The 14,468-nt window shown below is 41.2% G+C and overlaps 1 protein-coding gene across 1 annotated transcript in view; it reads right to left on the bottom strand.

Moving 5' to 3' along the window:
• Window positions 1-1,434: 1,434 nt before the first annotated feature.
• Window positions 1,435-14,468, bottom strand: part of XK (X-linked Kx blood group antigen, Kell and VPS13A binding protein) — a gene marked incomplete at both ends in the record, with an annotated part of 41,622 nt that continues 28,588 nt past the window's right edge. The window contains one exon of the mRNA XM_080718849.1: window positions 1,435-2,255. Within this exon, the coding sequence (XP_080574975.1) occupies window positions 1,435-2,255 (821 nt within the window). The remainder of the gene's footprint in view (window positions 2,256-14,468) is intronic.

The following is a 14,468-nucleotide window of genomic DNA, read 5'->3' as shown; positions in this document are numbered from 1 at the left end:
AGGATAAAACTGGAGCTCTTGTTCAAATTAATTCACAGTTATGCCAAATCAAAATGCATTCCACAAAGTCAAAAATGTTCTGGTTAATTCTATAATTTAATAAGCTTCTAGCTGGGCGTGGTGTGCATGCTTGTAATCCCAGCACTTGGGAGGCTGAGACAGAAGGATCGCACAGGTTCGAAGCCAGCCTCAGCTACTGAGTGAGGTTTTCAGCAACTTAGTGAGATCCTATTTCCAAACAAAGTATAAAAATAGGTCTGGGAATATAGCCTGGAGGTAGAAAAGGTCCTGGGTTCCACACCCAGTACCACATAAGAAAGAAAAAAAAAAGAGCTTCTGAAGTCAATCCCCAGCTAGAGGTGGTGGTGAGGAAAAACACTTCCCTTCAAATAATGAAAAGTAAAATGTTTTATATACCTGAACTTGGTGAGAGATTTCTGTAAGATTTTCTATTAAAAAAAAAAAAACTTGTTTGCTGAGGTAACTCTTATCTAAAACTTCCCTGGCAACAAGGAAGAGAGAGGAGGGAGAAGAAGTAAAGACTATCGATTTTATTTTCTTCTTTCCTAAAAAGGAAAATTCTACGAAATTCTACTAGAAATTTCCCAGAAATGTAGGACAGGATTGAACCATTAGGAAATCTGAATAGATTCCAATCTTCAAACATTCTGAGAAAGTAACAATTCTACTTACATAAGCCCCCATCATTTTGATGTTTTCTTCAACATATGGAAGGAACACGACTTTCCTATAATTCTAGGGCTTCCATAACCAAATTTAGAATCCAATTTTTGTAGCCATATATACAATGGAATAGATCCCAAATCTAGGCTCTTGAATTGATTATAGATATCATGCCAGGGTGACTAAAATGGGTTATGTACAAAAAGCCCTAATGAGATGAAAATGAAATATGTATCTATTCAAAAACCACTCTTGGACAGCCCTCACTGTCAGCTCTGATGGAGATTATGTTGCTGATGGCAAAACTTCAATGACCTTCTCTGGTCATTAGGATGACTCTTGGGTGAAAATTGTGTTCAGAGATAATAAATAATCAAGCTACCCAGACTAATAGTCTAGAAAAGTAGAAGACAAGTAATCTCCTCTCCTAAGTTTCCCTAACTGCTCTAACCATCCAATTCATATTTCAGGGGTACTTTGTTAGTGAAAATACCAGGAAGGCCTACAAGACTATCACATGATCTCCTGTGAACTGTGGTGCCTTGGGCTTCCCCTTCAACATTCAGGTTTCGTTGGCTTCTCCCCATAGCTCCCACATACCCAAGAGCTCTATAAGGAGCAGCAGCTCACAAGCAGTTGAGAGTTAATTTGTGCCTGCCTTGTTCCCTGTGCAGGGCTCATTATTTCTTCATAGAACAGGTTTTAACCCAAAAAATCATATGCTTGTGCCCTGAAAGACTTCTGGTCCTATTAAGCAGTGCACAGCTCATCAGCACTTAAGATGTGAGTGGGCTTAGGACTTATTTTGTTGCTTGGAGTTGTTTCTTTTTGGACTCTGGATAACTTTGTCTTTCTTGACGAATCTTGAAGTTTCTTTTGCCGGCAGGCCCAAAAGGTACACCTGAGAAATGCCTGAAAGCTTTCAGAAACGCTGGAGGAGAAGAGCTTTTTGCAAGGGTGGAAGAACTGGTAGAATACGAGCATGAAGAGAATTGCTGTACAGTACCCAATGAGCAGCTGCAGAACCAGCAGAGGTGCGCAGACATACATGTAAATGTCAGTCTTGAAAAGATACCACAAGAGCAGGAGGACGGCATTCTCAATGAATCTCATCATATAGTACACCAGTAGCCGGTACCAATTCTGGGACTTGCTGATGAGGTCAGGGTTGTTGATTTTCAGCTGTACAGCTGACCAGCAGAACATGTTGATACCAGCATACAGTAAAGTAAGGAAGCACAGCACTATGGTGGTGCCCACCCGACTGAGGGCCTTCTCTATGTTTTCAGGGAATGGGGAACCACTGCACCAGAAAAGGATCCAGGGGTACAAGAAGAAGCAAAAGAAGTTGATAGATACAACTAGCGTTACCCAGGTCTTCAGGACAGAGGTAAAAAGGACTAGGACAGTGACCCGAGTGGCGATCTCAAAACTCCTCCAGAGGAAGATACAGACATAGGCCAGAGGCTTCACTTTCACTTCATACTCATCATATTTGATTTTGATGGCTAGGATGTTGCAGCGCAAGGCTCCATACACAATGGACAACAGGGACAATGTCATGAAGAAGCCTGGGAAGAGAAGCAAAAGAGCACTGTTAAGTCTCACCTTCACCAGGAATCCTACTATGGCAGACACTCTGAGTGCTTCTGCTTCATTCATACACAAGTCAACTTCCAGTTTATAGTATCTTCCCACTGTATCTGAGGACTTCTTCCAGAACTACAGAAATCAGTTGTACCTACTTCTTTGTAGGCTTAAGTGCCAGGGAATTAATACTCATGGGAGAAAAACATTAAGGTATGGGCTCTATACCATTTCCCAGTGTTACTTCACAGGATTAACTTCTAGTTACCTATTGTGATATCTATCAAATAATGTTTCTTTTACTGGCTACCTTTCCTTGTATGCCTCATTCTTCTTCTCTCATGCTCCTTGCACCTTCCTTTCAACACATGGACTCAAATACTTCTCTCAGGGTCTGCTTCAGAGGCAACTCAAACACCTGGATACTATCCTACTCTGTGTAGATACACGGAGTCCTTTACATAGTATGCTTTCTTTCCTTTCCTCATTTGGTCTATAAGTTATCAGGAAGTTGAGCCCAACCATGTCTGATATTTCCATTTGCTGACCCTCAACATATACCAGTAGAAGATACAGTAACAGAAGGTACTCAATAGTAAATTGCTGCCAGGCATGGTGGCATACACTTGTAATCTCAGTACTTGAGAGGCTGAGATAGGAGGATCACAGGTTTTCAGCAAGAGTCGAGTACTTAGTGAGGCCTTCTGAAACTTAGTGAAACCTTGTTTAAAAATAAAGAATAAAAAATAGGGCTAGGGTGTAACTTGGAAGTAGAATGCCACTGGGTTCAATTCCCAGTTCTGCAATAAAAAAAAAAAGTAAAATTACTCAGTCTGTTTCTCACTCTCTACCACAGGTCCTTTTCACAAGTATTACGACTATAGAATGTTCACTTTGGTTATATTTATAAATTCTGCAGAGATCTGGGTGTGGTGGCACATACCTGTAATCTCAGTTTTTAGGAGGCTGAGACTGGAGGAATGCAGATTGAGGCCAGTCTCAGCAACTTGAGACTTTCGGCAATCTAATAAGACTCTGCTTCAAAATAAAAAGGGCTACGCGTGTAGCTCAGAGGTAGAATGTCCTTGAGTTCAATCCCTAGTTCCACACAGACACACACATACACACACACAGACACACACACACACAAACACACACACACAAACACACACACACACACACACACACACACACACACACACGCCTGCAGAGAGCTGAAGAAATAAGAATCTCACGGTTACTAAAGAGTCAATCTGTGTTGTCTGAAAGGCCTTAGCATTTCAAGTTTAAATTGTAGCTGTTTATTTTTTAAAATGACTATGGCTAATGGATTGAGCTAGTATATATAAGCAGTGGCAGTTTGGGTAGACAAGATGTGGACCATTTAAATATTTAAATAGAGAGTGGTGCTATGTTTCCAAGCATAAAACTGTTTTCCTTGAGTGCTGCAACCCATGAGCACAAACTGTGGTAAAAAATGAAATATAATTACTTACTACAGGCTGCTATCTCCTCCACATGCTAGCAAAAGGAGGGATGGAAGACAGGGTTTTGCATTAGGAACCAAGAGTCTTGCTCTGATTTAACTTTTTCCATAGCAGTCTAGGTTGGAAAAATAGCAACTTTTCTGGGTTCTGTTTTCTTTTTCTTTTTTTTTTAATTTAAAGTATTTTTATTGGTGCATTTTAGTCAAACATCTCAAATGGAATACAAGACTTGTGAGGGTATACAAGCACACATCATCCAATTAGCCTTTATCTGATCCCCATCCCATTCCCTCCCCCTCCCTCGATCCCATGCTTGATTTAGTGATTAAATTTGATATATTTGTTTACCTACATCATGTACTTTAAAGAGATTCCATCTTCCCCCATCCCATCCCCTCTGATTGGTCACCTTAATTGCTCCTCCATAGGGTCCTTTCTTCAACTGGATTTCCTCCTATTACCCATTTCTTCCTAATTTTTGCATATTAGGGAAAGCATCTGATTTTTTATTTTCTGTGATATTTCTCTGTGTATACTGCATTTTAAGTTCCGATCCCACTCTTGGAGGCACCGGCACCAGCCTGGCCACCTGGCAGGCTCTGATCTCGGCCTCGCTGGCCCCGGCACCGGCCTCACCCCTCGGCAGGCTCCAATCCTGGGCTCGGAGGCCCCAGCCCCGGCCTTGCCTCACGTCAGGCACCGACGTGAGGCCCCTTGCCTCACGTTGGCCCCAGCACCGGCCTCACCCCACAGCAGGCTCCGATCCTGGCCTCGCTGGCCTCATCCCTTGGCAGGCTCCAATCCCAGCCTCGCTGGCCCGGCACCGGCCTGGCCTCATGGCAGGCTCCGATCCTGGCCTCACTGGCCCCAGAACCGGCCTCACCCCTCACCTGGTTCCAATCCCGGCCTCACTGGCCCCAGAACTGGCCTCATCCCTCGGCAGGCTCCAATCCCAGCCTCGGAAGCCCAGGCACCAGCCTGGCCTCACAGCAGGCTCTGATCACGGCCTCGCTGGCCCCAGCCCTGGCCTCACACCTTGGCAGGCTCTGATCCCAGCCTCGGAGGCCCCAGCACTGGCCTTTCCTCCCAGCAGGCTCTGATCCCAGCCTCGCTGGCCCCGGCACCAGCCTTGCCTTAAGGCAGGATCCTATCCTGGCCTCACTGTCCCCAGCATAGGTCTCACCGCATGGCAGGCTTCTATCCTGGCCTCAAAGGCCCTGGCACCACCCTGTCACTATGAACAGGTCGTTTACAGATGTTCCCTTTTTTCTTTCTTTCTTTCTTCCTTTCTTTCTTTTTTTTTTTTTTGGTGGTGGTACTGGGGTTCCTGGAGACCCTTCTACCTCCTGGCTACACTCCCAGACCTATTTTTTAAAATATATTTTTGTTTGGAAACAGGGTCTCTTAAGCCTGCAAGGCTGGCTTTGAACCTGCGCAATCCTGTCTCCGCTTCCCAAGCGCAGGGATTACAAGTGTGTACCACCACGCCCAGCATTCTTCCATTTTTTTTTTAATATGAGAAAGCAGTACAAGTCTTTTGGAAAAGCTGGGACCCCAAATACCTAGTGGCAATGAATTTTGTCTTCCCTCCAAAGGCAGAGGTCCACAACTTCACTTCGGAGAGCAGGCTCTGCTGCTCCATGTGCACCCTGGTCTCCCACTCTGTGCAGAGGAGCGCAGGGGCCATAAGGGCTGATGTCTCCCATAACACACGGTGTGGCGGCCCATCTCTCTGATACCCCCCAAAACCTTTTACCACTTAGCATATTGTCCATAATTCCCGAGCTTGTATGGCAGGAGCAGTTTACTTTTGGGGAAATTACCTCAAAAGTTCAAGGTGGACTGGGCTGGATCTGTCTGCCCCTTCAAATACTGGTCACCACCACCACCACCGCTGCTGCTACCACCATCTTGGATCTTTCCTGAACACCTTTCCCCCACAGTATGATTTCCAGAACTCCGGAGCATGTATGGCAGTAGCAGTTTACCTTTGAGGACATTTCTTTAAAAATTTAAGGTGGGTTGGATTGGGTCTCTGCCTTTACCAAATACTGACCACCACTACTGCTGCCACAGCCATTTCGGTTCTCTTCGGAGCACCTTATTCACAAAGCATGTTGTCTCAAATTCCCGAGCATGTGCGGTGGTAGCATTCTAACTTTGGAGCAATTACTTCAAAAGGTCAAGGTAGATTGAATCAGATCTCTGCCTCTCTGAATACTGGCCACCACCACTGCCGCTGCCTCTACCATCTCAATTCTCTCTCAAACATTTTTCCCACCCAGCATGTTGTCCAGAATTGCTGAGCATGCGCGGCGGTAGCAATCTACCTTTGGGACGATTTCTTCAAAATAAAAAGGTGGATTGGGTCAGATCTCTGCCTCTCCCAAACACTGGCCTCTGCTGCCCCTGCTGCTGCTGCCTTCCTCCTGGATCTCCGCTGAGCTCCTTCCTTACATGGTATGAAGTCCAGAATTCTTAAGCATCTGCGGCGGTAGCAATCTGCCTGTGGGGCGATTTCTTCAAAATATCACGGTGGATTAGATCAGATCTCTGTCTCTCCCAAATACTAGCTGCCGCCACCACCACCACCACTGTCGCTGCTACCAATTGGATTTCTTCAAAATATCACAGTAGATTGAGTCAGATCTCTGCCTCTCCCAAATACTGGCCTCTGCCGCCCCTGCTGCCGCCGCCTTCCTCCTGGTTCTCCACTGAACTCCTTCCTTACATGGTATGAAGTCCAGAATTCTTAAGCATGTGCCACAGGAGCAGTCCCCCTTCCCAGAGATTTTTTTTCCCAAAAGTTCAAGGTGGTTTGGTTAGGATTTGTCTGCATCTCCTGAATCCTGGCTGTCACTGCTGCCATCTTGGCCCCTCTCCAATATTTTTAATAAGAGAAGACAGTATGTGTGTTTTGAAGAAGTTTTGAGATCAAGCACTCAGCAGCAATGAATTTTATCTCCCCTCCACGAGTGGAGGCCCACATCCTCACCATGTAGAGCAGGATCTGCTGTTCTATGGATGTACATTTCTGAGCTTTTTGTTCCTAAAAACTGTGTTTCTATAGGACTGTGAAGGCAAATTAGCTGTCTTCTCAGTTTTAACCAAACAGATTAAAGTAATTTCCCTTTTTATATTGTTTTCTCTTTTTTCTGATGTAGATGGGCAAACAAATCCAGTTAGTCAGAACCTCACAGGCTCTGTCAAGCCCGGATAACACATCCAACATTATAGTATCATGCAGAGTAGATTCATATGCCAAAAAATCATCTGTGCTCTCTATATTTATCCTTTCCACCCCCGCTAACAACCACCAATCTTTCTTTTGGAGGAGGTACTGGGGAACCTAAGTGTTCATCAAAAGATGAATGTATTACAAAATTATGGGAAATATACACAATGGAATTCTACTCAGCAATAAAGAAGAACAAAATTACATAATTTGCAAGAAGATGGAAGGACCCAGAGAACATTATGTTAAGTGAGATTAGCCAAGCAGAGAAAATGAAGTCATATGTTTTCTCTAATATGTGCGAGCTAAGAAGTATTTGGGATACCAGAGGAATTCCAGATAATGGAGGAGAACCTCAGTGGGGACAGAGAGAAAGGGGAGGGGAGGAGGAAGAGTGAGGTTCATCAGTGGAAATATTACCATCGACTATGTGCTTACATGTGAATATACCATTGTCAATCTGGGCACTTGGTATTGGAAGGGAGGAAAATGGGGAGGAGGGAGGGGACATCAAGTACTGTGTGCATGTATACCATTGTCAACATCATTTACATTATGATGTGAGACTAGAATGCACTAATAAAGGCAAAAATATAAATAAACAACTGGAGAGTGAGCTAGCACACTAAACAAGTAGGTTTATGGAACAGTAGAGACCAGAATTAGACCTGTTTAAATAGAGTCAAATATATTTGATTTTTTTTGTGTGTGTGGTACTGGGAGTAGAACCTAGGGGCTTTTCTACCTCTGGGCTATACTCCCAGACCTATTTTATTTTATACTTTATTTGGAAACAGGGTCTCACTAAGTTGCTGAGAGCCTCACTAAGTAGCTGAGTCTGTTTTCGAACCTGTACGATCCTCCTGTCTCAGCCTCCCAAGCGCTGGGATTAGAAGTGTGCGTCACCACACCCGGTTCCAAATATATTTGATTTTTGACAATGAAACAAAGGCAATACAGTGTAAAAAAAAGGATAATTTTTTCACCAATTGGTGCTGGAGTAACATCTGCATAAAAAAATATATCACTGCACACAGACCTTACACCCTTCAGAGAAATTAACTACAATGTCTTGGTTACTATAGTATTATCCATGTCTGCTTCTTTTTTCTTGGGATTGAACCCAAGAATATTCTACCTCCGAGCCTATACCCCTAGCCTTTGTGTGTATGGGGGGAGGGTAATGGGGCTTGAACCCACGGGCATTCTAACTCTAGGCTAAACCCCCAGTTCCACATTTTTTTTTTAATTTCAAAATAGGGTTTGAGTTGTGGAAGATATTGCTAAGTTACTGAGGCTGGCCACAAACCTGTGTTCCTCTTGTTTCAGTCTTTCAAATCCTGGGATAACAAGCATGCATCACCACACCTGACTACTCCCAGCCCTTTTTGTTTTTTATTTTTACTTATATATGTATTTTTGTGGTACTGGGACTGGAAACTTGGGGCTTTTCTACCTCTGGGCTATACTCCCAGACCTGTTTTTTATACTTTATTTGGAAACAGGTTCTCACTAAGTTGCTGAGAGCCTCACTAAGTAGCTGGGGCTGGCTTTGAACCTGTGTGATCCTCCTGTTTCAGCCTCCTACATGCGGGGATTACAAGTGTGCGCCACCATGCCTGGATGTTTTTATTTTTAAACAGAATATTGCTAAGTTACTGTGTATTGCTGGCCTTTAACCTGTCTCATCCTCACAACTACTGGAATTACAGGTGTGTGCCACTACATCTGGTTCTTTCTCTGCTTCTTAAACTCCATTTCCATGTAATTTTATCCATATAATAAAATTGTCTCTATGAAAATATATAAAATCTATTAAAGTAAAGGGAAATTTTTCTTATTTAAATTCTGAATCCATGAACAAACACCTTAGATGGACATTAAAAACTGTGATGCCTGGATATTAATTTGTTTCGATGAAGCTCAACTGTACTGAAAACATCATTTTTTTTTCATAGTCTTTTGGCACTGATTTAAATTATCAGTATCATTCACTGGAAAGACTGGCATTGATTAATCAAATTTAAAAGACAAAAATGCTACCATCAGAATAAACTAGGAGATAATTAGACGAGTAATTCTTGACATGCTAATTCAGTAAGACATTGTAACTGCAAGCAATATACTTTTATGTGTGGTTATAAATTCCTATACCCTAAGTAAGCAGTATTACATCCTTATGTCCTTTTATTTTTCACTACAAGAAAAATACTTTAAATACAAAAGATGAGCTAAGCATGAATGACTAGAATGTACAGTTATATATAAATAGTAGTATGTATACATATACAGATTTATGTTATTTTATTTATGATATTGTGTTCCCTAAATATTTCATTTTTTTAACAATGCAATACCACATCTAATTTTTTTTGCATCTATCCATTTTTCTCTTGTAAGGCCAGTAATTTCTAAATTACATATTTTTCTATCAAAAAATTGGGCAATTATTACCCATTTGGTAATCAACCATAAGATTTTGAGAGTTGGACTGAGCACCATTATCTTGAAATCACTGACATCAATCACATCACTCCAACTACTGGACACTCCAAACAGTGCAAAATGTTACCGATAGAAATGGGGCCAGAAAGGCATATACATTTAAGAGACAAAAAGCTTTTATAAAATACTTGTACATTTTTTTTTTTCTTGCGGCACTGGGGATGTAACCCAGGGGCATTCTACCTCTTGGCTACACTCCCAGCCCTATTTTTTTATTCTTTATCTTTTGTGTGTGTGTGGGTCTGGGAATGGAATCCAAGCGCATTCGACCTCTGAGCTACACCCTCTGCCCTGTTTTTTATTCTTTATTTTGAAACAGGGTCTCACTAAGTTGTGGAGGGCCTCACTAAGTAGCTGAGGCAGTTCGCGAACCTCAATCCTCCGGTCTCAGGGCTCAGCCTCCCAAATACAAGGATAACAAGCATGTGCCACCACGCCCAGCTTTTATTCTTTATCTTTAAACACTGTCTCGCTGAGTTGCAAAAGGCCTCACTAAGTAGCTGTGGCCATCCACAAACCACAATCCTCCTGTCTCAGCCTCCCAAATGATGGGATTACACGCATGCACCACCACTCCTGGATATACCTTTCTACCTCTATAAAAAATATATTATCTAATGAATAACTAGGATGAAGCTCATGAAAATACTTATTTGGAATTAATGGAGAGAAGTTCCCTGGTGCCATTTCCCACAAAATGATCACAAAAGGTGATCAGTTGGAAGTCCTGCTTATTTACACAGTCTAACATCTAATACTCACTCCTATTCTCAGTTCCTAGGTATGATATGTATAGTATGTCATTTTTTTAAATTTTAATCATAAAGTAAGACATCAGTTTAAGTAAAGCTAAAAAGAAAGGCTTCAGCAATACTCCAAAACTTTGGCATACTCCTAAAGCTTCCCTCCTACCCTATTCCAGGCAAATGAACGGCTTCTGAATGAATTCTATTTCCCAGAGAAATTGTTGTTAGGTATGAATTTGCTCATTTTCCTGAATTGACACCAAAAGCTTAATCTCTACTTGAAGTGATGACCACCCCCCCCCAATTCTGCTTAGAAAGAAAATTCTATTTGTAGCTCAAGAGGAAGGTTTCTCTGTTCCTTTTGAGAGATAACAGAGGCTGACTATGAGATAATGGACGGGGGCTGGTTCTTTTCTGTAATAGTCTTATTCTCTGTAGATATTAACTTCAGTAAAATCACTGTACTCCTGTAAAGTTTGGGTGAACTAGACATTTCAAAAATTAGTGAATGACTTCAAAGAGGTAACTGAGGCAGGCTATAGGGATATGGGCTATAGTGGCAGAGAAAATCTGGAGGAAGTTAGCACACTAAATTTCTAGAAACTGGAATTTAAAACAGAATCCTGAGAGGTAATAATTCTTGCCATTTTTCCATCTGGACTTAATAGATAATGGTTTTCTTACTATCTGGAACCAGAATCATCACCTGTGCTATACTCCATCACTTGTCTGCTTCTTGAAAACTTTGTTCCATTAAGTATCAACTTTCTCTTACAAAGTTTCAATTGCTCCTTCAGTCCTGGCTTTTTCCTGAGTTTATGAATCTGCCTAAGTCAGCTACATCTATAAAATATCCTTCACCTGTAAAATAATACATAATTGTATTGTGTTTGTGGGAAATTTTCTAACAATGTGTATGTGGGAAATTTTATAACAATGAAAAACGGAAGGCAGAGAGGAGAAAAATAAATGGAGGAAGAAGAAGAAGGAGGAGAGAGAGAGGAAGAATCCCCTTCCCTTAACCTGCACTTCTTTCTGCATACTGCTACGGTCTCTTTGACAGTTTTCAGTCAATCCTCTTAAATTGTTTCTAGTTAAGAACACTCACTTCTTAATCCTCTACTCATTACAACTTGGATTAATCACTTGATTTTCCTTCATATCTATAACATTTAATATTATGCATCCCACTTTATTGAAATTATGCCAGTATTAATGCCCACTTTCTCCTAATCATTCTCTTAATTTCCTGGCAGCACCTGCTAGTGCCTTCATAGGCTCATCTTTTCTTCCCACTCAGTAACCACAGTTTTATTTTCTCTTTCTATCTAAAAGCCTATATATAACCTATATATACCATAGGTATCTCAAAAACAAAGAAAAAACAAAAAAAATTCCCTTTAAAAAACACAGAACAAAACTTTTATTTCCCTGAAAAATCTCCTCTTATATTTCCTCTAGCAGCTCATAACACCATCATTCCATATCATTCTATTCACAAATCTACCTGTTAGCCAGAACTCTTTACCTTCCTTTCTCATAGTACCCAAATCGATCTCTAAGCTCTTGCTACTCAATGTAGTTCATGAACCAGTCGCTTTGGCACCACTGGGGAGTTTGATAGAAGTGCCCTTACCCATGCCACTGAGTCTGAATCTGTATTTTCACAAAATTTTCTAAAAACAGCATGGTACTGGCACAAAAAAGATACATAGACCAATGGAGCAAAACAGAAGACTCAGAAACAAATCTACACACTTACAGCCAATTGATTTTTTCCAAAGGGGCTAAAAAAATACACTGGAAAAAAGACAGCCTGTTCAACAAATGGTGTTGGCAAAACTGGTTAACCATATGCAGAAAATTGGAAATTAATTCCACTTTCTCACCCTGTATAAGAGTCAATTCAAGATGGATCAAAGACATGGATTTTAGACCAGAGACCTTGAGGCTCCTTGAAGAGGGTATAGGTCCAACACTGCAACACATAGGCACAGATAAAAACTTTCTCAACAAGACCCCAAAGGCACAACAAACTAAAAGGAAAATCAATATGTGGGATTGCATGAAACTGAAGACTTTCTGTACAGCAAAGGAAACTGTCAAGAACCTCAATTGAGAGCCAACAGAATGAGAGAAGATTTTTGCCACGTACTCCTCTGATAAAGGTCTAATACCTAGAATATACAGAGAACTCAAGAAACTCAACACTAAGAAAACAAATAATCCAATCAAAAAATGGGCAAATGAACTAAATAGACACTTCACAAAAGAAGAAATTCATATAGCCAATAAATGCATGGAAAATGCTCAACATTATTGGCAATCAGAGAGATGCAAATCAAAACTACCCTGAGATTTCACCTAGCTCCAACTAGAATGGCAACCATTCAAAACACAAACAACAAATGCTGGCAAGGATGTGGAGAAGTAGGAACTCAAACATTGTTGGTGGGATTGCAAATTAGTGCAACCACTTTGGAAAAACAGTATGGTGAATCCTCAGAAGAATGGGAACAAATTTACCATTTGATCCAGCAATATCACTTCTGGGTATCTACCCAAAAGAAAGGAAAACAAACTATCAAACTAATGCATGTGTATCTATGTTCATAGCTGCACAATTCACCACAGCCAAACTATGGATTTCATTGCCAAGCATCTAGATTTTCTAGATGATTTGTATGCACATTCAAGTTTGAGAAGTACTGATCTATGTTATTTTCCTTTTTTCCTTTCTTGTTTGGTTCTATATAACTGCCGTATGGTTCCTGCCACATAGTCCTATCTCATTTATTTGTCACCATTATTTTTCTTTCTCCTTTGTCTGCCTGAGTAAACCTTACTTATACTTCAGGGTTTGGCTAAAGTGCCACCTCAGGCTTTCTTCAGCCTTTATTAAACTACATTCATTCAGTTGCACTAAATGCTTCCAAGATTCTCCCAAGCTCATTTGACTTTCACTGTATTGGGATTTCACAGCCACCTTTATCACTTGATATCTCTGGGTTACTTTTCCCCATTAGAGTCCTCCCTAAGATAGCTGTAGTTTCTCACAGACTTTTATCAGAAGTACCTAGCACAAAGAAGATAATATATGTATATATGTATTATATTAATATAATATATAATAAAATAACAAAATCATTAAAAATTGTCCAAGCTATGAATTGCCCATGTTCACCATTAAACAGAACTTAAGCTCTAGCCTTCCCATAGACATAACAAAGTCTAAAAATAAGAACTCTCATATCCCCTTACTGTAGGGTAACTTATAGGGTTATGGGCTTTCTCTGTAAATCTGTCTGCCTTCATGTGCCATTTTTTTTTTCTGGGTTTGGGGATGGAACCCAGAGGCATTTGACCTCCAAGCTACATCCCCTGCCCTATATTTTATTCTATATTTTGAAAAAAGGTCTCACTAAGTTGCAGAGAGCCTCACTAAGTAGCTGAGGCTGCCCGCGAACCCTGATCCTCCAGTCTCAGCCTCCCGAATGTTGGGATTACTAGCGTGCGCCACCAAGCCCGGCTTCATGTGCCCTCTTTTTTGTGTGTGTGGTACTGGTGTTCCTGGAAGCCCTTCTACCGCCGGGATACACTCACAAACCTATTTTTACATTTTTATTTGGAAACAGGGTCTCCTAAGCCAGCGCGCGCGCGGCTGGCTTTGAACCTGCGCGATCTTCCTGTCTCTGCCTCCCAAGCGCGGGGATTACAGGCGTGCGCCACCACGTCCTGCTTCTTGTGCCTTTTTAAATCAAGAAGTTGCATCTATTTCTAACATTTCCAGAGAAAAATCTAAAAATGTTCTTTGAAGTAAATAAATGGCCTGCAAAACAAACAGACACAGAAAGACAGTATTCTCTGACCACAGGAGTAATTATGAAATCTAAGTGCTGCTTCAGGATGTGGGGTTCGACCAGGAATTAACACAAGTATGGATTATCTTGGCAGTATTGTGCCTTCCTGGCCAGTTAACCAGATTTCTCTTCTTGCTATATTCTACGGCTTATTCCCAGGGGTTAGCCTTAAAGACTTATTCTAGAAGAAATTTAGAACGTGACAGATCATCATCATGAACTTGTATCCAATACTTACCAACCATCATTTCTGGTTACTATCACAAATACTGCTTTGGGTCCTTTGTTTTAACAGCTTTATTGAGATATAACTATGCATATTTAACATGAACAACAGGGTTACTTTGGCATATTCATAGATATA

Source organism: Muscardinus avellanarius (genome assembly GCF_963383645.1).
Source record: "Muscardinus avellanarius genome assembly, chromosome: X".
NCBI lineage: Eukaryota > Metazoa > Chordata > Mammalia > Rodentia > Gliridae > Muscardinus > Muscardinus avellanarius.
The sequence above is the reverse complement of the archived record's forward strand: the minus strand, read 5'-3'. Positions and strand labels throughout refer to the sequence as shown.